This window comes from Sorex fumeus, unplaced genomic scaffold, assembly GCF_029834395.1.
Source record: "Sorex fumeus unplaced genomic scaffold, SorFum_2.1 ptg000095l, whole genome shotgun sequence".
Classification (NCBI taxonomy): domain Eukaryota; kingdom Metazoa; phylum Chordata; class Mammalia; order Eulipotyphla; family Soricidae; genus Sorex; species Sorex fumeus.
The window spans coordinates 742,844-769,806 of record NW_026606152.1 but is presented as its reverse complement, the minus strand read 5'-3'; the positions used below and the strand labels follow the sequence as shown (position 1 = coordinate 769,806).

Here is a 26,963-nt window from a genome sequence, read left to right as displayed (position 1 = left end):
CTTACATAGTTACACACACGGACTCCCACGTGTGCACACACTCATACATAGTCACACAAACTCACACACACAGACCCACACAGATACTCACGGACTCAGACACTCACATAAACACAGACCCGTACACACTCACACACACTCACAGGCTTGCACAGATTTACACACTCACAGATACACTCATACACATATACATGCTCATACACACACACTCGCATATACACACACACTCGCATATACACACACTCACACCTGCTGTTTCTGGGGCCGTGGTGGAACCCAGCATGAACACATGCAAGGCGGGTGGCACTGAGCGCCCCGTGGCCCTCGGGCCCTGCTCTCGGGTGACTGTAGGATGAGAACAGTCAGTTCACCCCAGGGAGAGCTGAGATGGAGCACAGAGGCGCGAGTCCTCTCCCTGAGCACAGGGGCATGAGTCTTCTCCCTGAGCACCAGGGCGTGAGTCCTCTCCCTGAGCACTGAGGCGCGAGTCCTCTCCCTGAGCCTCTGCTCACGGCAGGCGCCAGGACCACACTCAGGCAGCCAGCAGCAGCTGCTGGCACAGGGGCACATGCCACTCCCAGGCAGAGACTCGGAGCCCCCCCCAGCACCCCCTTTCCAGCCACCTGAGGGGCAACATTGGCGTGTGGCTGCATCAGCCCCACTGAGGCACAGCCTGGATTGTGGATTGTGGCCCCAGCCCCTGCAGGGGCCCGGGGGTCTCGGGCTGGGAGGGCCGGCTGGGAGCAGGCTCCGCCCGGGGGTCTCCGCTTCCCTACGCAGGAACTCTCGGCTTCCCAAGCCCCCTGCTGTCCGCGTCCTCTTGGGGTGTGACGCCTGAGTCCAGCAGGCGGTCCTGAGGCAGGAGCCCCAGCCTCTCCTCCCAGCACCCCCTGGCCTCTGTCCACTGGCCTCAAGGCCGGGACCCAAGGGGCGCGCCAGTGCCGGCCAAGGCAGGGCCCTCAGCAGCACCCCCCCCACCTGCGCCCTCGAGGCCAGGAGACATCACCCTGGCCAGGCAGGATGCCTGAGGGCCCAGAGGCCCAGCACCCCATGCCCAGGCACAAGGGGACCCCCTGAAGGGCAGCAGCCACCCCCCCAGGCTGGGCCTTCCCTGCCCAGGAGCTGGGGTGCCGCCCCCCACTCTCTTCACGCCCCAGGGAAGGGGAAGGGGACCTGAGTCCAGGTGACCTTGAGTCCTGGTGACCTTGAGTCTGGATGACCTTCAGCGGGTGACCTTGAGTGGGTGACCTTGAGCAGAGGTGGGAGAACCTGAATGACCCTGAATGGGTGGGTGACCTTGAGCAGGTGACCTTGATTCCAGGTGACCCTGAGTCAGTGACAGCCTCAGCCCTCACACAACCTGCTTGGCGGCAGGTTGGAGCGGGGGCAGCAGGGCCGCGGGGGAGGGGCCACGCCCACTCCCGCCACAGAGGGAAGGGTGGCGGGAGCAGGGCAGAGCCCAGGGGAGGGAAGGAGCCTGTGCCGGGCACCCCATGCCCGTGCCCCTGTGCCCCGCAGGGCTGCGGCCGCCCCATCACTCTCCCTGCGCCCACAGCCGACCCCATGGAAGTGCGGCCCTGTGGGAGGCGCCCAGTGCCACCTTGTGGCTGGCAGCCCCAGCCAGGCGGCCCGCAGAGGGCAGTGCCAGGGTGTGTGCCCCGTGTGGGCGGGCCCATCCTGCCTCCTCCGCAGGTGACGCAGAGGGACAGGCCTCTGGGAGCCTTGTCCAGGAAGCCTGCCCTGATCACCCCCACAGCTGTGTGGCGACCACTGGGCTCTCCCACCCCGAGAGCAGAAACGCTGCCCTAAACGGATGCATTTGATGGGCTCGAGCTAAACATGTATGAGAGCGTGGGTGGGAGATGCGGTGGGTGGGCAGTGAAGGGGTCAACGGACGGGTTGGAGGACGGGGGCGGCAGGAGGCCTGGGTAGCGTCCCTGCAACGCCAGGGCCCACCTGACCTCACCTGCGGGCACAGGTCACAGGGCAGGGGCACGGGCAGGAGGCATAGGGGGAAGGACGGGGTCAGGGCAAGAACACACGGGGCAGAGGGCAGGGGACAGGGGCAGGGGCAGGGAGAACAGGCACCAGGCAGGGGGCAGAGGGCAGGGGCAGTGGGGGCAGGGCACAGGAACACTTTCTCTTCCTCCCCCAGGCCCGTGTGTCTCGGGCACGGCATGTGTCGAGTGAGGATAACAGGCCATGGACACATGGGACCCCACAGAGATGCACCGGCTGGCAGCACAGCTGGTCCCGGGACACCCCCTTGGGTGGCTGCAGGGGGGGCCGCGAGGATGGGGTGTCAGGGTGCCCCTGACCAGGCGGAGTCCTCTGGCTACTGTGCTGAGCTGGGAGTCTGGGGGACGGCACAGGGGCTGTGCTGGGGACAGGCTCGGGCAGCGCCAGGGGACACTGTCCGGGAGAGGGGGGCCACCAAGCTGCCGAGACTGGACACGTGTCCGCAGCCTCACCCCGCAGCCCCGCTAGCCGCTAGGGGCTCCTTCATAGGGGCCCCAAGGCTGCTGGGAGGTATCTCCCCTGCACCCCCACCTCCGCGGGCGGGACCCCTTCCGGGGCCTCTTGGAGGGGACTGCAGCTTCTGCAGGTGGCCCTGACCTCCCGCCCAGGCCGGAGGCCTGAGCGCTGCCCTAGAGCGAAGGCACCGCGGTGGCCATCGGGCTCCGCACAGAGCCCCGGGGCCCGGGACTGGCCTCCTGGGGCGGGGAGCCAGGAGGGGGGCTGCAGGGCAGCGGGAGGCGGGGGAGCAGGGCCTGGGGGCGGCAGGGGCCCGGCCTGGGCCGCTCAGAGGACAGCGCGGAACCGGGCGGCTCCCGCCAGCCTTCCTGCACCCTCGGGGTCCGGCCCGCCCGGCGCCCCGCAGGCAGCGGCCCCCGAGCGGAGGCGCGGGCTGGCCCTCCCGCCGTCGGCGGGCTCGCGGCGCCCTCTGGTGGACCCCGCGGGATGGCAGTCACCGCCGCGGGGCCCAGGCTGAGCCGCGGCTCCTCGCGGGACCCCGAAGGACCATCCTCCGAGCAGCCCCCTCTGACCTCCAGGGCAGGTCCTTTGCACTGAGTCAGCCGGGGGGTGGGAACTGCCGCGGAGACAGACCCAGGCGGGCACCCCAGCAGAGAAGCGCTCGGGCAGGGAAGAGGGTCCCGAGAAGGGCCTGCGCCAATGGGTGGCCGGGGCGGGGCGAGGGGCGAGGACCAGAGTCAGCTAAACCCGCCGCGGGGCCTGGGAGAGGCGGGGCCTGCGGGAGGGGCGGGGACTGGCAGGGGAGGGCGGAGTCTGAGGACCTGGGAGGGGTGGGCGAGGGGGCTGGAGGGTGGGGTGGGCGGGGCCGGAGGGATGGGCGGGGCCTAGGCAGGGTAGGGCGGAGTCAGGACCTAGGAGGGGATGGGAGGGGGGCTGGAGGATGGGCCGGACCTGGGCAGGGAGACCGGAGGCCTTGAGGGTAGGCGGGGCCTGAGCGGGGAGGGGAGGGGTCTGAGTGACGGGCCTGGGCGAGGAGCGGCGGGATATGGGACCCGGACAGAGCAGGGTGGGGTATGGGGTCTGGGGTCTGGGCGGGGTCAGCTAATTTCCCGGAAGCGTCTCTCCTCACTTCCACGGGGTGGCCTTGTGGCCCTGGAAGATGCCCAGGCCAGGAGCAGACGGCCGGGGGCCTCACACGCACGTTTCCCCTGCACCCAGGACACGGCGCTGGCCACGATCAGAGCCAATCAGGCAGGGGCAGGTGGTCACTTTACTTCTCTGGCACTGCCAGCTACCACATCCTTGGCCTCTACTCAGATCGCTTTGAGGGTTTGGGGGCTTGAGGGCCACACCCAGTCATGCGCAGAGCTGTGCCTGGCTCAGTGCCTGGGAGACGCCCCAGCGGTGCTGGCCGACCGTGCAGTGCCAGGGATCAAACCCGGGTCTCAGTGTGCAAAGCTGGCAGTCAGCCCCTGAAGCCACCTCCCCACCCCAGAACTTGCAAATTCCTTCGTGTATTTAGTTTCATGTGGACTGATGCCCAGAAGGGCAGACTCGGGGCTTTCTCCCTCACCCATCACACCTGGCCACAGCATGTGTGCACGCAGCTTCCTCCAAGCCTGACGGCTGCCTCACCACCATCAAGCCTCCACTTATGTTCTTGTTGGTTTGGGGGCCCCACCCACACTGCCCAGGGCTTATCCTGGCTCTGTGCTCCAGGATCACTCATGGAGGTATTCAGGGCACTTGGGCACTCTATGCAATGTGGGAGATCAAACACGGGTCTGAGAGGCCTCCAGGACCAGACTCAGCCACTGGACCAGAAGGTGGAATCCTGGGCCGTGCATCCACCCCCGATGCTGGGTCCCTCATGCACGCTCCACGGCCCAGGACCTCCACCTCCCGGCACTGCTAGGCTCGGGGCCCATCTGACCTCAGGTTCCCTGCGCGCTGGGGCCAGACCAGCTCTATCACACTCACCCCTCTCCCTGTACACGCTGCTCCGCGTCTCCCCAGGGCTCCCCATGGGGCGGGGGGCTGGCCTGCATGCCCTGAGCTCACAGTGCTCCTTCCTCCTCCCCTCCCAGGTGCCTCATCCAGGACTCGGAAGCTTTGTGCTCGTTTGGTCCATCTCAATAAATAGGCTCCCCTTGCCCCGCCTCTGATGGCCGGCCCTCCCTCAGAGACCAGTGGGCAGGTCTTACTTTCTTCCCCCTCCCTCTCCTCTGCTGGCGTCCTGGTGCCCCGTGGACACAAACTCCCAGTCACCGCCTCTGTCACCCAGGCTGCAGGACAGCGGAGGGGCCAGAGGCAGTCAGGGCCGCCGGAGCAGCCCTGGGTCAGACTCACACTTACCGGGCAGGTGGTCACTTACAGGTCACCGAGCCACGCCTGGGCCCATCACAGGCTCTCGCTCGCTGCCTCCCCCTCTCCCCACACCCGAAGGCTGGCAGAGGCGGAGCCCTAGGAGACAAAGCAAGACTCTCGTGGATGAGGGTGTCTTCTGGGGTGCTGTGAGGGCCCTGAGCAGAAAGGGCGCCTGGGCCTCGCTCCAGGGAGCACTGTGAGGAAGAGAACCTGGAGCAGACAGGCAGCAGCCCCGCAGAAGCCAGGACCCAGGAAGGAGAAACCAAACTCCCACCTCGAGGAGTGGAAAGCAAAACGGACATTTGCTCCCAGGCGTCACACAAAGGCCCCCCTCAGCTGTCCAGTCACTTCAACCGTCTGTCCTCTCAGACATTTGGGGTTTTGTTTTGTTTTGTTGCTTTTTGGGTCACATCTGGCGATGCACAGGGGTCTCTCCTGGCTCTGCACTCAGGAATTACTCCTGGCAGTGCGCAGGGGACCATATAGGATGCTGGAAATCGAACCCCGGTCGGCTGCATGCAAGGCCAATGGCCTACCTGCTGTGCTATGGCTCCAGCCCCTCCTCTGAGCCATTTGGAGGCTGACTCCTCAAGGTACAAAAAGGCTGCCATGGCCTGACATCACACCCAGACTCACAGCACCTGGAAAGGACAGCGTCTTCCTCGTCTTCCTCGTGCCATCATCCACCAGTGCCCAGTGGTCACACCTCAACGTGCTCAGGCACTGTGGGTTCCTCTGGCTCCAGGCCAGCGCCCAGGAGTGCCCAGAGAGCTGCTGGGCTGAGCAGAGGCAGAGCCCTCCCTTGGCGTGCACAGAGGAGTGCACACAAGCCTCCCATGTGCAGCCCTCCCGGCCCAACAAGACCACCCCCGACAGACCCCCAACCCAGGCCCCTTGCCAGCCCCAACCCAGGTTCCTCGCCAGCGCCTCCTGGGCGCCTCCCGGGGGCCAGCTGGAGGTGGCTCAGGTTGAGTTTCCAGATCCGTAGACGAGGCTGTGCTGCCCCCTGCTGGCCACGCCTCTCCCTGCACCCCTGTGCCGGAAGCAGGCACCTGCGGGCAGAGCGGGTATCTCTGCGGCAAGCAGCCCCACGGTCCGGCCAAAGGGAGGCGGGCAGGGGGTTATCAGGGCACCTCATTAGCCAAATACAGCAGGGATGGCTGCAGCAATGCATGTGCACACGTGTGCATGTGTATGTATGCATGCACGTGTGTGTATGCGTCTGTGGGGGGTTCTCGGCCCCCCTCTCGGCTGCACAACTGAGTGACCCAGCGAGGCCTTTGCATGGCACCTGGGAGCAGATCTCCCTTTTTCTCTTCACTCCTTGAGGTGGGGTTTCGGTTCCTCCTTCTCGGCCAAGGTGCTTGGGGCGCCTGCCTGGCGGCTGTGGGGACACCCAGACACCCCAACTCCCCTGCCTACAGAGCAGGAGGGAGGGCCCGGGCTCAGTCACCTCCTGGACGGTGGCCCCACCCCGGGCAGCCTCATTCTGTGCCTGCTCTGCTTCTGCAGGGGGGACTCACCGAGAGGGACACTCGGGAATCAAGACACGAATGCTCGGTTTCCCCTCCGGCATCACCCCCCAACCATGACCAACAGGCACCACATTGGGAACAGAACCTGGGTCTGACCCTCCCTGCCTCTTGGTTCGTCTCTGGGACAGCCCTTAAGTTGGGGGGACGTTCCCAGCTGCCAGAGGCTGTCTGGAGGGAGGGATGGGAGGCCGCCCAGTGGGAATCCAGTGGTCACTGTCACTCCGGTCCCCATGTTCCCTGCAGGAATCCCAGTGTCTCCATTCTGTCCAGCACACACAGCGCCTTCCTCGTGGCTGTCGGGGGAGCCATCCCCTGATCTCAGGGCGCCACACATCCTGCCTTTCCTCCTCGGAGTGAGACTAGGGGGCACGGTTCAGGAGGTGACTGAGCCCCGGGCCCCTCCCCAGCTCTCCGGCTCTCCAGGCTGCCTGCAAGGGAAATTGGGGATCTCTGTAAGTTCCAGCAACCACCAGGCACCCTCTAGCACCTTGTCTGAGAAAGCAGCTGAGAACCCACACGGACACATGCACACATATATACACGCACACGTGTGCACAGGCATTTACATGGGTGCACACATGTGTGCAGACTGAGGTACACAGATGTATACATGCACACATGTGGACACACAGAGGATCATGCACATGCTCACATACGCACACTCACACGTGTGCATTCATGGTCTTCCATGAATGTGTGTGTCCCCAGAAGACCACTCTCAGCACACACCCCTGCCCAGCCCTGAGAGGCCCCCAGCTGAGGCACCTCACAGCCCCCCAGCCTCCCCTGATCAGAGGCAGGGTCTCTGCCCACAGGGTACCTGTTGTGGTCTCCACGCCAGGTGGCTCCCCACAGGGCCCCAGCTAGGCCCTATGTGAACAGGGATGGCGCAGCAGGCAGCAAGGAGTGGGAGGGCGGCGTCTGCACGGCTCCGGGGGCCGCGCCCAAAGGCAGAGCTCCTATGTGAGGCCCGGGATGCCAGGACCAGCTGAGAGTCAAGCCCGAGCCCAAGACATCACCCCCCTTCCCGCTCCGAACCCCACTTCTCTCAAAAACGCTCAGCTGGGCCCAGGCTGCATGCAGTGCTCGTGGCTGCCCCAAAGGGAACAGCCGTGTCCCTGGGCAGGCTCAGCTCATGCTGGCCCCATTCCTGACCCTGCAGAACACCAGGCTGCCTTCCTGAAGGAAGAAGCTTCAACAGGCTGCTCGGGCTGCGGGCCAGAGATTCCTCAGGTAGATGCCAGCGGTCAACCCACAGTGGCCACAGCCAGAGACTTCCCCGGGCCCCAGGCCACAGCCCCTGGCATGAGCAACATGTTCCGCATGTTATTGTCTGTGGGGTCTTTGTTTGTGTTTGAGCTGTGCCTGGCACTTCCTCCCAGCTCTGGACTTAGGCATGACCCATAGCGGAACCCTATGGGGTGCGGGGATAGAACCCCGGTTGGCCGCGTGCAAGGCAAGTACCCTCCCCGCTACCAGCTTCTGTTCCTTGGGTGAAAGTACTCTGTGCCCTGCTGTGACATCCAGGGGCTTTTAGATGAGGCCTGGGTCCTGGGAGGCGGCAGGTGGGGGTGGGGTGTCTTGCCCCGCTTGACCCCAGGATGAAGGGCAAAGTCCTAAGGTGACCCCTCTACTGAGGCAGTGGTGAGAAGCTGAGTCCAAAGTTGGGAACTCTAGTGCTGCGACTAGGGGGCGTGGGCAGTGGTTCCGCGTCCTGGCCTGCAGAGGCTGGTCAGCTCCACCTGCCTCCCTTGGAGCCCAACTCGGACACTGCCCTGAGGACACTTCCCAGAAGCTGCCAGCGCCTGTCCCAGCACTCGGCAGGGAGCTGAGAGCCGCCTCCCCAGCATCCCCTTCCGGCCCCACCCTCTGGGGGCTGACCCCACCTCAGAGCTCAGAGACGCCTTTGCCTGTGGGTCCCCAGGCTGTGGCCTCTGCGCCCAGTGTGGCCACAGCCCAGATGCCGCTGCCCTGCCCGCCCCGCGGTCCTCACTTATCCAGCAGGTGTCCCCGGAAGACCGCTGTCAGCACACGTGTGGACACACATGCTCATATGTAGGCACACATGAACAGTGTACCCAGGCAGACACACACACAAACATGTCTGTCTGCACTTCTGCACGTGTGGACACACAGAGACATGCTCACGAGCACACATGTGCATCATGCAGGTCATGCATCTGTGTGCATACACACAAGTTCACCATTCACATGCACACACATACATGAACACACGCCTGTGTGTGCTGCACCGACAGCTCGCACAGGGTCCCATGTGCATACATACACCTGTGTGCGTGTATGTGTGTGCTCACATGTGCACCCACAGGGTGTCCAGGCATGCTCACATGCTCTGTAAGCAAGCATGAGCTGGGGCTGGAGTGACAGCACAGCGGGTAGGGCATTTGCCTTGCACACAGCCGACCTGGGTTCGATTCCCAGCATCCCGTATGGTCCCTTGAGCACCTCCAGGGGTAATTCCTGAGTGCATGAGCCAGGAGTAAGCCCTGTGCATCGCCGGGTGTGACCCTAAAAGCATGCACAGGCACACACGGGCAGTGCACCGGAAGTCCTGGCGTCCTTGCGCCTCTCCAGATGACCTGCTGGCTGGGTGGAACCTCCAGGCCCAGCGGCACCTCGTTTATCACTTCCTGGGAAGAAGGAGCAGTTTCCACAAAAGCCTCTGCCAGGTCCCAGGGACACTGAGGCACAGAGCGCTCCCACCACTTGATCACAGCTGGGAGGCGGGCAGGGTCTGGGGCAGGCACTGCTTTCCCGCCTCTCCCCCTGCGAAGGTGTGGCAGGCACACACGGTGCTCCCCGAGCACTGAGCCTCAGATGCGCCGCCCCCTGCGGCTCGCCCAGACAGGGAGCTGGGCCGGGAGCTCGGCCTCTCCCGCACACAAACATTGATTAAGCGTCTTCCTGCGCCCAACGCGCGCATCCATCAGGCGACGCTCGCCTTCCGCCTTCAGGTTGGAACATTTAAACCAATTAATTCTCCCGTCGCCTTAAATCGATCAGGATGAAAAAGCAACTGGGAATTTCTGAGCTACCGGGCTCTGCGGATGGTGCCCCGGGCGGGGCTCCCTGAGCCACATGGCCTGTCCCCTCCCCCTCTTTCGCCCACCCCACCCAGTGTGAGGCATCCTGTTCCCTGCCCAGGAAGATACAGGGCGTCCATTCCACAGAGAAGCCAGTACCGGATTCACGATGCTATGAAGGACCAGTGTGCCTCAGTGTCCCAGCAGGCCACTGGGACCTGAGGGCACGTTACCCATCATCCCCGGACACCCACAAGTATTCAGGGGCTATTTCCAGTCTGGGAGTTGCCCTTCCCTCCCCAACAGCCCTTCCCACTAAGGGGGTCTGCTCTGAGGGGAGTCCCAGAGGGCCCAAAGCACAGCAAAGGCCCTTCCAGAGAGCCCCGCCCCCCAGAACAGAATGCAGGCACCCTTCCAGCAGGGAGGGCTGGCCTGGTCAGGCTGCGGGCTCCATCTCTCAAGTCTGCCTCTCTGGGGACCCCCTGGTCTCCCCACCTACCTTGTCGGGATGGACCGAACCTTCTACATCAGCCTCCTGGGGTGTGCAGATGAATCGCATTGTGTCCCCTTTCTTCTGGGAGGTGTGGGAAGCGTCGGCCTCCTTCCCCATGGGCCTGGGAGACACCCGCCCAGCCCTTATGGAGTCTGAGCCCCTGGGGAGCCAGAGGCGAGTCCCGACCCTCTTCCCTGTAGCTGAGGGGGGGTGCAGAGAGAACTCAGCGACTGCAGCTCGGGCTCTGTGTGGGGGAAGGAGACCTGGGTCCCACCCCAGCCCCTGCATGGGACTCCCAAGCACTGCTGGACATGGTCCCAAACTATGGGGGGAGAGGTGCTGGCGTGTGTGCTCTGCACGTGGGGACGCATGTACTACCCATGGCCACACCACATGGTCCCCCCAGCACCGAGATGTGTGGCCCAAACGCCCCCCAAATCACACCCATGTCTGTGTTGATTCTACTGGGATGGCCTGGTTAAACTTTATCTGAGTACATCTTCAGCCTCTGTACACTTTAGTTAAAGGCTAAAATACCGCAGAGGAAGCTGGAGCAATAGCACAGCAGCTAGGGCCCTTGCCTTGCCTGCAGCTGACCTGGGTTCTATCCCTAGAATCCCTATGGCCCCTGAGCCTGCCAGGAGTCAGCCCTGAGCACCGCTGGATGAGGCCCCAAAGCAAAATAAAATAAAATGCTGTAATGAAATGCTAGCCCTCAAACCAAGGTTGCCCTGAATTCGGGGGGGGGGGGGGGAGGGAGCGTCATCTTGAGCTGGATGTCCACACTGTTTTGAGAAGTAATGTCACGCCCCGAAATGCCCAGGGTCGGGATATGCTTTCTGCTGGGGGAGGGATGAGGGCAGGCAGGAAGCTGGGGTGTGGTGGGGTCACTGGTCACCAAGTCTAGGGACTCACTTTGATAATGGTTTCCAGCACATCTGCAGTGGACAGGGTGCTGTCACCAGCAAGTGGGGTCTAGGGGTCCAAGGAGGTGACCCACCTGTCCTGCTGTGGGGTGGGGGATCCACAAGCAGGGGAAATGAGGTATCAGAATCCGTGGGGGCTCTAGGGATGCACCAGCTGCTGGAGACGTCGCTCTGGGCATTGTGGAAACGACGGAGCTGGGGCCAGAGCAACAGCACAGGGCTTGGAGGTGTGGCCTCCGTGGATATGGCGTGGGGGGCGTGACCTTCATGGGCGTGGCTTTCGCAAGTGGCCTTCGTGAGTGTGGCTTGGGTGTGGTCTCCATGGGCATGGCTTCAGGAGTGGCCTCTATGGGCGTGGCTTGGAGGCGTGGTCTCTGGATGTGGCCTCCGTGGGCGTGGCTTGGGGCGTGGCTTCCGGACAGCCCCGTGGGTTGCCCACTGCACTCAAGACTCATGGGCACCCGAGAGCCCTGCGGGCAGTGCGTTGGGTAGGGCAGGAAGCCAGCAGGTGAGGGGGTGTAGCGCTGGGGAGGGGCCAGGCAGACAGGAACAAAGGCACGTGCGGCCCCAGAGAACACGGCTGGGAAGGCGCTCGCCTGGCAGGTGGAGGACCCGGGTTCGACCCGCGTCTGCTGTGGTCCCTGAGCACCGTCAGGAGTGATCCCTGAGCGAAGATACCAAGCACTGACGGGCGTGGCCCCCAAATCAAAGAAGGAAAAAAAGGAAACGAGCAGCCCGGGGGGGTGGGGGGTGCGGAGGGGGCCTGGCTGCGGAGAGGTGGCAGCGGGCAGCCCACGACAGCCAAGCCCAATGGCAGAACTTGGAGGCACCCCCACCCCACCCCGCTGCGTGGGAGGCCGTGAACCCCACCTTCGTCCCACGGGCCTCAGCACGCGTGCCAGGGACCCTCCGGGGTCCGGCTCCCACCGCCAGCGTGCGACAGTCGCTTTGTCATTCTCCTCTCCTCTCCCTGTTTCTCCACGACGCAGCCGAGAGTAAATTGCCCTTTCGCGCCGAAGTAATTCCATTTCCTCCAACCTCAGAGCTTCTCCCGCACAGGCACCGCCACAGCACGCCCGCGCCACTCGCGGCAGCCCCTGGCGATGCTCCCCGGCCCGGAGGAGGCCCGGGAGTGACCCCTTGGGGCGCGGGCACCGGCCAGGCGGGGCAGTGACTGCGCGGAGGGGGCGGGCGTCCCGCGGAGGGGGAGCTGTCTGCGTGGTGGGGGGGCTGAGGGAGGACCCCCACGGCTGTGCCTGCCACTGTCCGCAGGGCGTCCCGGACTGGGCCCGAAGGATTCCGGAGGGTTCTGAGAAAGGATCGGGGGTGAGACGGCTCCCCGGGACCCAGGAGTGTCTGGTTCCACTGTGACTCGGACGAGGCGGTGAAGGTTGCTCTGTCCATCCTCTGTCCTCCTCAGGGGAGCAGGCGGGAGGCACCCTGCCCACACTCGTTGAGATCTGCCGGACGCCTGCAGAGGCTGCAGGCACCTCCACTCCCAGCTCAGACAACCCAGCCACTGTTTCCAGGAAGTGAGGACCACGCAGTGCTGGGGGGACTGTCCAGAGAAGCCACGCCCCACAAGCCACACCCACACATGGATGCCACGCCCCGGAAGCGACACCCACACACGGAGGCCACGCCCCCAGAAGCCACCCAGAGACCACGCCCCGGACGACACACCCACCGATGAGGCCACGCCTCTGCGACCACACCCACTCGTGGAGGCCACACCCACGGATGCCACGCCCTATTCCCACCCCCCACCTCCTCTGGGCCTTCGGCTCCCTATTTTCTTTAATTTTTTTTTTTTGGCTTTTTTGGGTCACACCTGCCGATGCACAGGGGTTACTCCTGGCTCTGCGCTCAAGAATTACGCCTGGCGGTGCTCAGGGGACCATATGGGATGCTGAGAATCGAACCCAGGTCAGCCACATGCAAGGCAAACGCCCTACCCGCTGTGCTATTGCTCCAGCCCCTCGTCTCCCTCCCTATTTTCTGAGAGATGTTGGGGCTCTGTCACACCCAGCGGGGAAGGAGAGTGGAAACCCCACCACTCCAACTGGAGACCCCCCTTGGTGGCGCCAGCAGCATTCTCGGGGAAAATTCCGGAAGCACGAAGCAATTTCACCCTGGGGAGCCTGGCTTAGGGAAGCTGGGAAGGGATGAGTGCCACCTGATTAGGGGCCGAGGGTGGGCCAGAACCCAGATTTAGAAACTTTATCTCAAGACATCTAGAGAAAAGAACAAAGTGACCCACGAGACAAAGGTCAGGTTCAGAGGACAGCTGCAGGGAGGAAAGGACTCCCCCTCTGGGCTCCCAGGACCCCCACACACACCTGTAGGACCCTTGCCCTGCACTCTCAACCCTCTCCCCTTCCCTTCTTGTCTGTGCCTGCTGTAAAGGCAAACCAGCTCTCCAGACTTACTAAACTCTCCCTTGTCCTCTGTGCGCTGGGTCTTGATTCTGAACATCAAGGACGTCATTGTCATTGTAGTCAGGAAGTATGTCTGGTCTCTCCTGTCAGGAGGGGCTTCCCAGAGGTCTGAGAAGCACTCACAGATCTGAAGATGGCCCTTGAGGGCCTGGGCAGCCCCATCCTCCAGTCTGGCCTGGGGAGAAGGGCAGGAACTCAGAGGAGCCCCCCCTTCCCCGCTTCCTGGGGGTGCCAACCCTCAGGGCCTTGCAGGGGAGCCCAGAAGTCTGATCTGTCCTTTGTCAAGTGGGCAGCTGTTCCCTCCCCCACTTATCTGTTCCTGGGAAGTGTGGGGGGGTGCTGCTTTGCCCACTGCCTCCGTGTACATCACAGTGGACATGTGCTCATGAAAACATGGATTTCCCAGTGTGGGTGCCAGCATGAGTCATGTGGGAGTGTCCAGGACACACTGGCCAGCTTCAGGAAAGGACGAGCTGACCCCTGGGATCAGCTCATGGGATTTTGGGGGCTCCCCAGTCTGCTCTGACCATCCAGAGACCCCTCCCAGCAATCACCCTGGTCGGTGGGTTTTTTGTTTGGTTTGGTTTGGGTTTGGGGGGCACACCCAGCAATGCTGAGGGGTTACTCCTGGTTCTGTGCTCAGGAGTAACTCCTGGGAAGGGCTCAGGGGACCATATGAGGTGCCAGGGATCAAGCCCGGGTGCATGCAAGGTAAGCGCCCTCCCTGCTGTACTATCGCTCCAGCCCCTGCACTGTTTTTTTATTTCCCCCTATAATTTATATAAACACTGTGGTTTAGAGTTGTTTATGATGATTTGTAACTGATTTTCAATATTCCAACATCAACCCCACCACCATTGTACCTTCCCAGCACCATTATTTCCAATTTTCCCAGCCACCTCGTAAGCTTGCCCCCATAGCAGGCTGCCTTCTGCATTACATCCCATCCAGCCTGGTGTGCTACTCCTGGCTTATCAGTGTGTGGGGTCTGAGATGTCACGCGGCTGCATTTCCAGCCATGCGCTCCAGGAAGTCCAAAATTTTTAATGGGTGATACAGCTAGAGTTAAATTTTTTTTTTTTTTGCTTTTTGGGCCACACCCAGCGATGCACAAGGGTTACTCCTGGCTCTGCACTCAGGAGTTACCCCTGGCAGTGCTCAGGGGACCATATGGGATGCTGGGAATCGAACCCGGGTCGGCCGCGTGCAAGGCAAACACCCTACCCGCTGTGCTATCTCTCCAGCCCCGAGTTAAATTTTTAACTGGGTGGCAGATTTGGAGCTTGTGCATGACTGCCAGGCTTCCAGAAGTAGAACGAGTTGGGGAAGGTAGCCCATCCCCCACTGTGTGAAAGCCTGGAGATTTCAGTCACAAAACCCACTCACATACCTGAGTTTTCCAACAGATTAATTTGTGGATGAGGTTCCTCTGAGCAGTGGGTTCCGGCCCTCAGCATGGCGGTGATTGTGGAGTATGGAGGTTTTCGGCTGTCGGGGCTCTGTTTGGGCAGGCATGGGCTCATCCCCCCCCCAGGGTTCCCTGAGACTCATCCTTGGAGGGTCTGGAAGAATCTCTGCAACTTGTTGATCTCTTTTGAGATGTATTTGAGCCTCTGGATCATGACGTGTGAATGAGCTGAACTGCACTGGGTTTTGTACCATGTTGCAGGGAAAGGCTGGGGGCGTGGCTCAACACAGCACTGAACTGACCCACTTGACCTTGTGTCCGAGTGTCACCAGGAGTGACCCCAGGCCCCCAACAATGTCATCAGGAGCTCCTAGATGTAACCTCCATTCTGGGCTCAGGTCTGTGGTGATTGACTCCCCGGCCCCACTCCATACACAGGGGCCCTTCAAAGCTGCCCAGGGATAGTGTCCTGAGCTTTTGTTTTTTGGAGGAATCAATGGAGACCCTCACAGTCTGTCAGTGGAGGAAGATGGCCAGGCCCCCCCACTCAAACCAAGAGGACGCTGGCTCCTAAGGGAACCCGAGCTCAGAGACGGACTCACAGACTCATTCCCATGCATGTGAGCCAGGGTGGGGAGGAAAGGGGGTGGGCTTCATTTGTTTAAAAAACATGGCAGGGGCCGGAGCAATAGCACAGCGGGGAGGGCGTTTGCCTTGTACACGGCTGACCCAGGTTCAATCCCCGGCATCCCATATGGTCCCCCAAGCACCGCTAGGAGTAATTCTTGAGTGCAGAGCCAGGAGTGACCCCTGAACATTGCCGGGTGTGACCCAAAAAGCAAAAATAAATAAATAAATAAATAAATAAATAAATAAATAACACAGCAGAGGATCAAGAGACACTACAGTGGGGAGGGCACTTGCCTTGCATGCAGCCAACCTGGGTTCCAGCCCCAACATCCCATCCGGTGCCCTGAGCACTCCCAGGCATTATCCCTGAGCACAGAGCCAGGAGCAAATCCTGAGCACAGCTAATGTGGCCCCCAAAACAATTCATCTTATTTAAATTTAAATAAAAATAAAGGGGGTATCCAGAAACTCAGCAGTGAATCCTGGAAGACAGCAGTTCGCCAGAGATCTCTCCGCACCCATGCTGAGCCGGTTTCACTGCATGACTGAAACTCAATCTTTAACAACTTTGTAACTGTGTATCTCAGGATGATTCAAATATATGTAAAAAACAAGGCAAGGCATTCTGTCTTGAAGACTCACTGCATCTCAAACTCAGATGTGTGTTCTCAGCACTATCTCCCTCTCTCTGTGTCTGTCTGTGTCTGTGTCTGTGTCTCTCTCTCTCCCCTCCACTCCCCTTACCTTCAAGTTTTTTTTTGTTGGGGCTTGGGCCACAGTAACAACAAAAAACAGGGGCCAGGGGATAGCACAGTGGTTGTGGACCAACGGGGTTCAGGTTCCGCATCACGCATGATACCCCAGCCCAGGGGGCCCCAACGTTGCCATGATGACTGGGGGGGGGTCTCTACACCACTAGATCCCACCTGCATTCTCCAGGCTCTGAGCACCACCCGGGGTTGGGAGGGAAAGGGGAAGGAAAGGGTCTGGAGTGATAGCACAGCAGGTAGGGTGTTTGCCTTGCACACTGTCGACATGGGTTCGATTCCTAAGCACCGCCAGGAGTAATTCCTGAGTGCAAAGCCAGGAGTAACCCCTGTGCATCATCAGGTGTGACCCAAAAAAACGCAAAAAAAAGGGGGAAGGAAAAAGGAAGGGAGGGAGGGAGACTCTGCCTCGCTCAGGCCTGTCCCTGCAGCTCAGGGTCATTGGACCGTCCCGCCTGCTGCTGTCCAGTCCTGCTGTCCAGCTCCCTGACTGTCCAGGGTCCCTCTCTCCCTCACTTCCCCTCGGCTGTGCTCTCTGAGCGGGATCCCTCCTTCCTTCTCGGCTCACCTGACGCTGTCCCTGGGGGCTGGAACAGGCCCACCCCCTTCCTGTCTTCCACACAGCCTCAGAAGCAGCTTCAGTTCACTCGGAGATGCTCAGAGCCACAGCGGCCCCCGCTGGAAACCACCATCTCTCTTTGGAGGCATGAATGAAGCACGCTGAGTTCTGGAAAGTTCTGCCCTTTCTCCCACTTCCAGGGGTCCATGGGGGCGGGAGGCTGGCCTGCAGGGAGAAGCTTCTGGGCTGCCCTTCAGGGGGCCACGGGCTGGACTAACACACTTGCCTCACGCTGGGTTAACATGAGGCCACACTGTGTGCAGGGCCCGAGAGAGCCCGACCCGCAGCAGGCTCGCGTTTGTCCCTGGCTCCAGGTATCCCCCAAACACCACCTGATGCTTATAGTCCTGGAGCCCCAGCGGGAACGGCCCCAGGTAAGGCTGTGGCCCGCCCCAGCCCAGCCAAGGCTTTTGCTGTCCCGGGGCCCCACCCACGGCTCTGAGGCACCCTGAGTCTGGGCCTGGCCATTCTCGCTTTCCTCTCACTGCTGGCCAGTGCCTGCTTCTCACTGAATCTGCCCTTCTGGTCTGCCAGGCACGTTTCATGTCTTTGGGCCACACTGGTCACTTTCGTTATGGCCCCTGACGCTGGGCTGACCACGGCAGCTCAGAGAAACGACCAAATTCAGAAACAGGAAGTTTGGGTGAGGGAGCTTGGTTCCGAGGGGGCCCAGGCCAGAGGGGGTCAGGGAGCAAATACCTCATGCACTCCTGTGCACCCTGCCTTCAGACACATGTACACATACATGCATGCACACACATGCACTCCTGTGTACCCGCCTTCAGACACATGCACACACATGCACATACATGCACACATGCACTCTTGTGCATCCTACCTTCAGACACATGTGTACACACATGCACACGTGCACTCCTATGTACCTGCCTTCAGGCACATGCTCACCTCTGAACTCTCCAAAGCCCTACCCATAGTGCCTTGTGGTGCCTTCGTTTGCCCAGCGATGCTCAGGGCTGACTCCTGGCCCTGCATTCAGGAATTACTCCTGGCAGGGCTCAGGGGCCCATATGGGATGCCAGGGATCGAACCAGCACAGCCACATGTAAGGCAAGCGCCCTCCCCACTGTCCTACGGCTCCAGTCTTTGGGGTCTTCACTTGGCAAACAGGAAGTGCCACCGTTCATTGGGGCTCTGGCTGTTTCCCTGTCCTGCCTCTTCTTCCAGGTCCCCAGTGCCAACCATCAGCCCCTACGCTGTCCCACCTGCCCCTGCAAGGGGCTGACCCTCCGGGAGGGAGCACCCCTCTCTGCTTTCAAAAGGCCAGTCAGGGTCTGTCAGTCCTGGCGGGTGCGGGATGCCACCGGGATCCCGTCCCTTCTGGCCCCTGCTGAGACTAGCAGAGCTTCTTCCTGTCATCGTCCCAGTCACAGGGACCTCCAGGTGTGTGTCCCTGGGGGTACCTGTGAGGCAGACCAAGGAGGTGCAGGCCCCCATGCCTGCCCTGAAGCCTCCGGCCCATCTTACAGCCCAGGAGCCCCCGAGACACCAGCGTTCTGGGAAAAAGAGCGCATCTCCCGACTCTGAAAGCACCATTTCCCCATCAGTTGGAGGAAGCCTTCACTGTCGTCTGGCAGTGTGGGGACACTGGCCCCTGGGAAAGTCCCTTCCCCGGGGGCACTGCGGAGCTCTCTTGGTTGCTCCCCTACTCCTCCACCCCTGTTTACTCCTCTGGCACCAAAGCCTGACTCTGGGCCCCAGGGGCCCGAGGGCTCTGGACGACTGTCAGCAGTTGTCAACACAGAGGAGGAACCCAGCCTTGGGCTGCCGGCGCTGGGGTTTCTCCACATCCCAGGCCTCTCTGCGGGGCTTCTGCCTAGGGTACCCACCCCCCGCCCAGTGTGGGATCAGGCCTGAGCCACCCCCGTCCCCCGCAGCTATTCAAACTCCAAACAGTCCAAAACGCAGAGTCCCAGGGACCAGGCAGGCTTCGGGGATCCACACCCCCAACTCTGAGGGTGAACACACTCACTCATCTGGACAGTGGGGGTGGGGCTGGCACCACCCCAGTTCCTGCAGCTGAGACCTGGGGGGGGCTGCGTTTGCAGGGGAGAGTTGGGGGCTTTTCCTTACTGAACAGCCAGACTGTACAGCCCAGGATAATCCTGGGGGGGTGACAGGTGAAATGGAGTGACGGGGGGGGGTGTCCCTGGAGACTAGGGGACTAGCGGTAGGCCAGGGGGCACGGGGGGTGGAGGGGACTGGGTGAAGATGGAGAAGTTTCTGAGAAGCATCAGCTCCCTGCCCTGCACGGGAGGGAAAGGGATTCCAGGACCTGGGTACCAAGTGCTGAGAACCCCCTAAACCAAGCTTCTCACACTTCCAGTGACCACAGCACTTGGTACCCAGGTCCCCCCCACTGTCCAGAGCTGTGGGTCCTGCTGGGTGATGCCTTGCTCCTAAAACTCGAAGCTCCTGCTGGGGTGTCCAACCCCCACATCCAATAACTTGGGTGCCCGGGCATAGAGGGTGGCGGACCCAGGCCCAGCGGGTTGGTGGGGGACCTTAAGGTGGAGCGTGCAGGGCAGTGGGCATGGGGCAGCGGGTACTGGGCTCCAGGTAGAGGACTCTGGGCGGGAACAGCGGGTGCAGGATGTGGGACAGAGGACATAGGGGGGCAGGAGCCAGGGTGGGGGTGGAGGGGCGCTGGGTGGCGGGCGCCACGTGAGGGTCAGAGGGGGCCGGGATGGGGCGCAGGGCGGGGGCTCCGAGAGCGGGGCGGGCGCGGGACAGAGGGCTCAGAGCGATAGGCGCTGGGCGCGAGGCGGGGGGCGCGGGGCAGTGGGAGCAGAGCAGGGAAGCGGGACAATGGGCGCAGGGCAGAGGGTGCGAGCGGGGGCGGGGGGGTGGCACGGGGCTGCGGGGCAGAGGGCGGCGGGCGCGGGGCTGGGGCGGGGGTCTTAGGGCTTGGGCGCGGGGCAGAGGGCGCGGGGTGTGGGGGCGGCGGGCAGAAGGCGCGAGCGGGGCGGGGGGGGCACGGGGCTGCGGGACGGGGGGGGCGTGGGGAGGCGGGCGCGGGGTTGGGGCGGGGGTCTTCGGGCTTGGGCGCGGGGCAGAGGGCGCGGGGCGTGGGGGCGGCGGGCAGAGGGCGCGGGGCGGGGGGCGGGGGCGCGGGGCTGGGGCGGGGGTCTTAGGGCTTGGGCTTGGGCGCGGGGCAGAGGGCGCGGGGCGTGGGGGCGGCGGGCAGAGGGCGCGGGGCGGGGGATGCGGGGCGGCGGGCGGCGGGCGGCGGGCAGAGGGCGCGGGCGCCGGCGCGGGCGCGGGGCGCGGCGGGCGGGGGTCCGGCGGCCGCGCGTCCCCCGGAACTCGGCCGTGCCATTCCCATGATGCCCAGCCACGGGCACGGCTTCCGGAGCGCGGCGGCCGCCAGCGCCGGGTAGGTCGGAGGGGGCGGCCCCGCCCGCGCCCCGCCCTCCCGCGCCCGCCCCGCCCCGCCCCGCGCGGGGACCCCGCCGCCCCCCGCCCGCCCGCGCCTCCCGGGGGACCCGCGCGCGGGGCGGGGCGGCGGCCAGGGGGGCCCGGGCGGCCGCGGGGCCGAGGTGAGCGCGCGGGGCGGCGGCGCGGGGCCGGGGGGCGGCGGCCGCTCGGGCCTGGACCCGGGGCGCTGGCGGGGCGCCGGGCCGGGCGGGGCGCGCGGGGGGCGCGGGCCGCGGCGGCGGGGCCAGGTGAGCGCAGGTGAGGGCCGCGGCGGCCCCGCTTCCGGCAGGGGCCGGGCGCTGGGGGTGCCCGCGGCCCCTGCCCGCAGCCCGGTACCGCTGCGCAGCGGCGCAGACCCGCCCGAGGCCCCACCTGGCCCGCGCGAGGCGCTGCCCTGCCCCGGCCCCGCCGCCGCGGCCGAGCTGTGTCCGAGATCATGGCCAGGTCAGCGTGAAGGCCACGGACAGCCTCCCTCAGAGACCCCCAGTCGGGACCTGGTGGCCGGCCTTCTAACAGGGCAGGAGGGCCCCCTGGACATGTGATAAAGCGCTCGCCAGATGGTCCCCGGCCCTGCCAGCAGTGACCCCTGAGAACCCCGGGGCCCCCTCCACAAACAACAAGAGACAGGCTGGGGGGTACTTGGGGCATCCTGTGTGATTTGGCGGCAGAGCCGAGCAGGGATCGCTGGGCACCCCGCGGAGAGGGCCGGCTGACTCAGATTCAGCGCCAGCTGACTCTGAGGTCTGGCACGGGGAGCCCCACAGTCCCCCGGGGGTGCGGCGGGCGCGTGCTGACAGCCAGAGCTCCGGGCCCGCTCCTGCGTTGGCTCCTGGTTGTCAGGGAGTTTTCCTGGCTGCCGGGTACTCGGAGTGGGCGGGAACTCGCCACTGAGGGTTCCCCGCTGGGTCAACCCTGCCCGGTCCCTCCCCAGCCCGCTGCCTCCTGCAGGCAGCGGGAACCACCTTAGCACCTCTGTGCGGGGAAGAGCATGCACAAGCTGCTCGCAGTTTGTGGGTGCCAGGCAGGCACTGGGTGCTCAATATGTGGCCTTCTTTGGAGTCTGAGGCTGAGATTCCTTTAGTTTCGGTTTGCTTGGGGCCACACCCAGCAGTGCTCAGGGGTCACTCCCAGTGGTGCTGGGCAGAGAGCCCCCAGGTCAGTGTCCAGTGCCTGCTGCTGTCCTGTCGCGCTGGGACGGGCTGGAGTTGGCCTGTGGGCATCTGCTTTCTGAGGCAGCGCTGTGAGCACGGCAGTCATAGTGGGGGCAGGGTCTCCAGTAGGAAGGGGTCCCCACACCTCAGCTCTGGCCACTGCCAGGGTCAAGACTCAGGCTCCCTCCATGTCGCCAGGTGGAGGACACTCTCCCAGTGAGCCGTCAGCGTGGCAGCAGGGACAGGCCTCCTGCATCTCCTCGAGCCCCGAGGCCAGCGCTGCCTCTCTCCCCAGGTGCAGGAGGGGCTGGCTCCAGCAGCTGCCGTCCCGCGGGGCAAGAGGCCGCCTCCCGCCTCCAGGTTGCAGAGACGTCCAGGTAACCCTTCACACTGGGCTGGGACTCTGGGGGTTGACATCGGTCTGGCCTCAGTGCTGCTGCGGTGCAGGGAGGACGGGTGCGGGGCTGTGGGGTGCAGGGAGGTTGGGATTCAGGGCTGTGGGGTGCAGGGAGGTCAGATGTGGAGTGTAGGGAGGTCAGGCACTGTGGGACGCAGGGAGGTTGGGGTGTGGGGCTGTGGGGTGCAGGGACGTCGGGTGCGGGGCTGTGTGGTGAGGTGCTGTGGGGACCGAGGCTTTGGGGTACAGGGTTCGTGTGCAGGGTCGTGCCCCTGTCACAGCCGGGTTCCCACTCCCTGGCGTGTGGTGATGCTCCTTTTCCTCTCGGCCACTTTTTGTCCCCATGCAGGGCAGGGCCGGTCAGAACCGAGTACCGGGCCAGGAGGGATCTGTCCTCGGGTCTTCCTGAGTGGTCATCAGTGTCCTGCCCAGACTGTGGGGAGGAGGCTGTTTGCAGAGTCTGCTCCCGGGGTCCTGGGGACAGCTCCGCCGACACAGCCACTCTTGCCAGACGTGGGGCAAGGAGGCCGAGCCCGCAGATCCCGGCCAAGGAGCCTCCAACCGTGTTTTGTTTTGTGTTGTTTTGTTTTGGGGGCCACACCCGATGGTGCTCCGTACTTTCTCCTGGCTCTGCACGCGGGAACTACTCCTGGCGGTGCTCGGGGGACCCTATGGGGTGCCGGGGATTGAACCCCGGTCGGCTGCGTGCGAGGCAAGCGCCCTCCCCACTGTGCTGTTGCTCGGGCCGGCCTCTGACCATTTTAAGGAAGAGGGCTTGCTTGAACCTCGGCGAGTCTTGAGCTATCTAAGTGAGGGGCGGCCCTGGGATGTCAGGGAGAACAGGCCTGGTGTGATGGGGGCCACAGGCTGGCACATGCGGTCCCTCTAGGACCCTTTGAGGTGGTTCTGATGCCCCCAACAATAAAAACCAAGAGCAGGGACCAGAGTGATAGCACAGTGGGGAGGGCATTTGCCTTGCACACAGCTGACCTGGGTTCAATCCCCGACACCCCATAGCACCCCCTGAGCACCAACAGGAGTGATTCCTGAGTATAGAGCCAGGTGTGTCCCCCTGTCCCTGCAGAAAACCCAAAAAACTCAAGAGCAAAGGTGTTGGTCGGCCTGGGGAGTCGCGCCTGCCACGCGCTGTCCTGTGTGTTTCAGGAGCTGCTCATTGCCGGCATGGGCTGCCGGGGGCTCCTGCCGGGCCCACAGCTAGGGACTTCCGCGGCAGGGCCAAGCTGGCACCTTGGGACCCCCTGATGAGGTGAGTGAGCCCTGGGGAGCCTTGGGAGGGAGGGCAGAGACACTGGCCCATGCTGCCGCGCATGTGGCCGGCGGCTGGAGCAAGGACCCCAAGCCCAGAACATGGGCCACGCGTGGCTCTGGGGAAGGGCCGCCCTGCCCTGGCCAGCAGCCGTGCCCATACGCCCTCTCTCCCCCAGGGTGTGAAGCAGCAGAACTCGCCAGCACCGCCTGCCCGCCCGCGCCTCCTCGCCTGCTAGAATGTTCCTCATGAACGCCCCCCCTGTGCTCGCTCTGCAGTCCAGATGGGAGGCCTTCCGCCCGCCCGGGGGCTGTAGGGCTCCTGGCTGCTTCTCGGGGCCTGCGGGGAGTGTGGGGGACGCCGCGGTGAGTGCGGGGGTGCAGATGCTCATCCGCACACTGCGCCGAGGTGACCCAGCGGCCCTGGGCGCCAGCCCTGAGCGCGGCCCACAGAGACGCCAGGGGCCTGAGCGCCCCGCCCCACCCGCGCCACTGCCACGCAACTCGGTGTCCAGTGCTCCTGCTTCTGCTGACCCCCACCTGGCCGGGGAGGGAGCCACAGACCCGGGCCCCCCCGTGCCAGACTCAGACAGCGACGACTCAGTGGACAGGGGCATTGAAGAGGCCATCCAGGAGTACCTGAGGGCCAGGAGCAGCGGCCCCCGGCCCCCCAGGGCCACACACGCCGACCTCCGCTGCCCCCAGCAGCCCCCACGGGCCGCGTCATGTCCCCCCAGACCGGCCCGCTACCCCAGCGGTGGCCCCCAGAGGGCCTGCGAGCCCCTGGGCTCTGCCTCCCCGGGCAGCGGCAGCAGTGAGGACTCCTTCGAGCAGAGCATCCGCGACGAGATCGAACAGTTCCTGAGTGAGAAGCGGCTGCTGGAGGCCCCCGGAGCAGCCGGCTGCGTGGACAGGCAGGAGGAGTCCGAGGAGCTGGCAGCCCGGCCAGCGCCCAGAGCCCGGAAGGAGCCGGAGCTGACCGCGGCGGCCAAGGAGTTCGTCTTCCGGAAACCCCCCAGGTTTGCCAAGGTACCTGCCCCGCCCAGGAGCCTCAGGTCCAAGGCCACCCCCGAGCCGGGGCTGGGAGGCACCAGGCCCACCACCTGCCGCTCTGCTGAGCCGGCCCAGCCCAAAGGCGGGGTCCGGAGGGCCAGCGGCCCTGGGCGCAGGAGCAGGCGCGGCCCGAGCGCAGTCGTCGTGCAGGAGGCGCCGGACTCCAGCAGTGACGACGGCATCGAGGAGGCCATTCGGCTCTACCAGCTGGAGAAGAGGAGGGGCACCATGCCCGAGAGCCACAGGAAGGCAGCGGCCAGCATAAGGAGGCCGCCGGCTGGGAAAGCCGCAGACCCGGGCCCCATTGCCCCGGATCCCAGCCCGCCTGCCAGGCCGCCCGCAGACCCCAGCAGAGGGGAGGCAGGAGGGCGAGGCCCGTGCCCGGCTGACGCGTCCACGGAGCTGCTGTGCGCTGAGGCCATCCTGGACATCTCCAAAACCATCCTGCCCACCCCCACCGAGGGCAGGGAGCGAGCCCTGGCTGCCGGCCTACCCGGCTCCCCGCCACACGTGCCCTCTGGCTCGGACGGGGCCGGCAGCTCCGTGGACAGCGATGACAGCATCGAGCAGGAGATCCGGACCTTCCTGGCACTGAAGGCGCAGGCAGGCGTGGCGCCGGCCGCAGTGGAAACCAGCCCAGCCCCTGTCCAGGGACCCCCGGGCCAGGCTGGCAGCCTCCGGGCCCCGCTGCCCCGCACCCTGGCCCTGTCACTGAGCCACAAGAGAAGACGCAGAGCAGGTGGACACGTGCCAGCATTGGCCACCCCCAGGGAGATGCCACTGGAGGGGACCCAGGAAGCCAGTGCCCAGCAGGGGAGGGTGAGCGAGACCCCCGCGAGGGAGGGAGAGAGCAGGGCCCACGCCCCACTCCCCAGGACAGGGGGGCTCGGGGGTGAGCTGGAGGCCCCAGACGCACCCCCCAGTGTGTCCCTGGGCTCCGCCAGGGCAGAGGAGAAGGAGAGCTCAGACGACAAGAGCAGCTCGCTGGACAGCGACGAGGACCTGGACACAGCCATCAAGGACCTGCTGCGTTCCAAGCGGAAGCGCAGGAAGGGCTGTGGGGACCCCCGGGCCGCGCCCCCCCTGAAGGTCCGACTCAGCACCGCGCCGAAGGTCCTGTACCAGCTGGAGGGGCTGCAAAGGGCCTGGAGGCACAAAGGCCCGGCGCTGTGGCGACGCTGCTTCCCCAAGCCCAGGGGGTCCCGGGGGATGTCCCGGGAGCCCACCCCCAGCAGTGCACCCCGGAGAAGCCCAGGGGAGGAGGTGGACGCTGAGGGTGGGCCCCCGGGGCTGCTGACCCGGAGAAGCCCAGAGGCGACCCTGTTCTCGGGGCCCCAGGAGCTGCGGCACCCAGCGCCGAGCCCCAGTTCCGCGTCCGAGGAGGACAGCAGCTCCGTGGACAGCGACGACAGCATCGAGCTGGAGATCAGGAAATTCCTGGCCGAGAAGGCCAAGGAGTCCCTGGGGGGGCCCAGCACCCCAGGCACAGGCGGCAGCCCCCGGCCCGAGCCACTCTGCCGAAAGGCCCTGCCTGCCGGCATGTGCACCCGGAGCCAGAGGGGCCGGGGGGCCGCCAGCCCTGCCAGCACCTTCGCTCAGGCCGGCAGGAGCAGCCCTCGGATGGAGCCGGCCCAAAGAGACCTGGCACCCCCCAGGGGCACCAAGGGCTCGCCCGGCGGTCGCAGGCCCTTCTTTGCCCACAGAGACCAGAGCCCCCGCGTGGCCGAGCCTGCGGCTGGGGACGGCACTTTGGGGACACTCGCGGGCTGCGTTGTGGCGGCCATCCCGGCAGAGAGCCCCAGTGCGCGCTGCCCAGGCCTGAGCCCCCTGCGTCCCCTGAGCCGGGGTCTGGCGGTTGACAGGGATGTGGGAGCCCCCGCGGGCCTGGCCCTCCCGTGGGCAGACTTTGCCCAGCAGAGCCGGCTACAGAGCCTGTGGGCCCTGAGCCCCGAGGGCGGTGGGGGGGCCTGGCAGGGGGCTGAGGGCCAGGCCAGGTGCCCGCCCGGCCCAGCTCTGGACGCCAAGAAGGGCCTGGCCCTGGCCGGCTTCTCCCCGCTGCTGCCCACGCAGCTGTTCCACTTCGGGAGGAGTGTCTCCTGGGGGGGCCAGCCCGCTGGCCTCTTCAGCAGCCCCCTGGGCGTGCCCCTGCAGGGACCCTCCTTCTCGGGCTTCCAGGGTGCCCAGGCTGCCCAGGGGCCCGTGTTCGGCAGCTCCCACGTGCTCCTGAAGAGGGACGGGGGATGCTGGCCGCCGGGGAGAGCCCCAGCTGGGCGTGGTGGGCACGACGCCAGGCGCCGGGGCGCGGAGGGGGGCACCGTGGACTCAAGGCGCGGAGGGAGGCCAGCAGCCAGGGAGGAGGACGAGCAGGAGACCCTGGGCAGTGGCGCCAGCGACCTCAGTGACAGCTCCATGGAGGAGGGCACACGCAGCCCGCTGGCGAGGGGCAAAGTGCTGGAGCTCTGAGAGCCCAGGCCACTGGCCCCACGCGGTCCCCAGTCCGGTTTCTGTGACAGGAAGCGTTTTTATTTAACATGTGTGTGCTGGTAAATATGATTTTTGTAGCTTTTTTGTAAATTATTTAAAGTGCTGTACAAAATATTTTTGGGAGATAGAGTCACTGGCTTTTGTAGGACGGTCCCCGCTGCCCCTGCTGTCCATCCTGTGCCAGTCTTGGTGGCAGACCCCGAACTGGCCTGCACAGGGGGTCTCAGGCTGGCAGACGCCCGTAGCCCTGAGCCTCACCCCCCAGGATCCCCGCTGGGCTTTGGGGCTCCCAGCTGGTGCTTCTTCAAGGAGCAGCTTTCCCTGGACACAACCGCACCCCCAGGAAACACATTCCAAAGCACAATGGCTGCGTGCTGGCCCCGGGCAGGGCTGTGGCCCTCAGGCCACCCTGCTGGGTCTCACCCGCCAAGTCTCAGTCGCCTCGTGTGGGTCCTTGTTTGGTTGCCGGGAGGGA

At 64.5% G+C, this 26,963-nt stretch overlaps 1 protein-coding gene across 1 annotated transcript; it reads left to right on the top strand.

Moving 5' to 3' along the window:
- The first annotated feature begins 22,849 nt into the window (after positions 1-22,849).
- Positions 22,850-26,739, top strand: PPP1R26 (protein phosphatase 1 regulatory subunit 26). Its single transcript, XM_056132669.1, has 2 exons — positions 22,850-22,952; positions 23,131-26,739. Exon 2 carries the CDS (start codon positions 23,192-23,194, stop codon positions 26,465-26,467), a length of 3,276 nt encoding a protein of 1,091 aa, XP_055988644.1. The 5' UTR covers positions 22,850-22,952; positions 23,131-23,191; the 3' UTR covers positions 26,468-26,739.
- Positions 26,740-26,963: the final 224 nt, after the last annotated feature.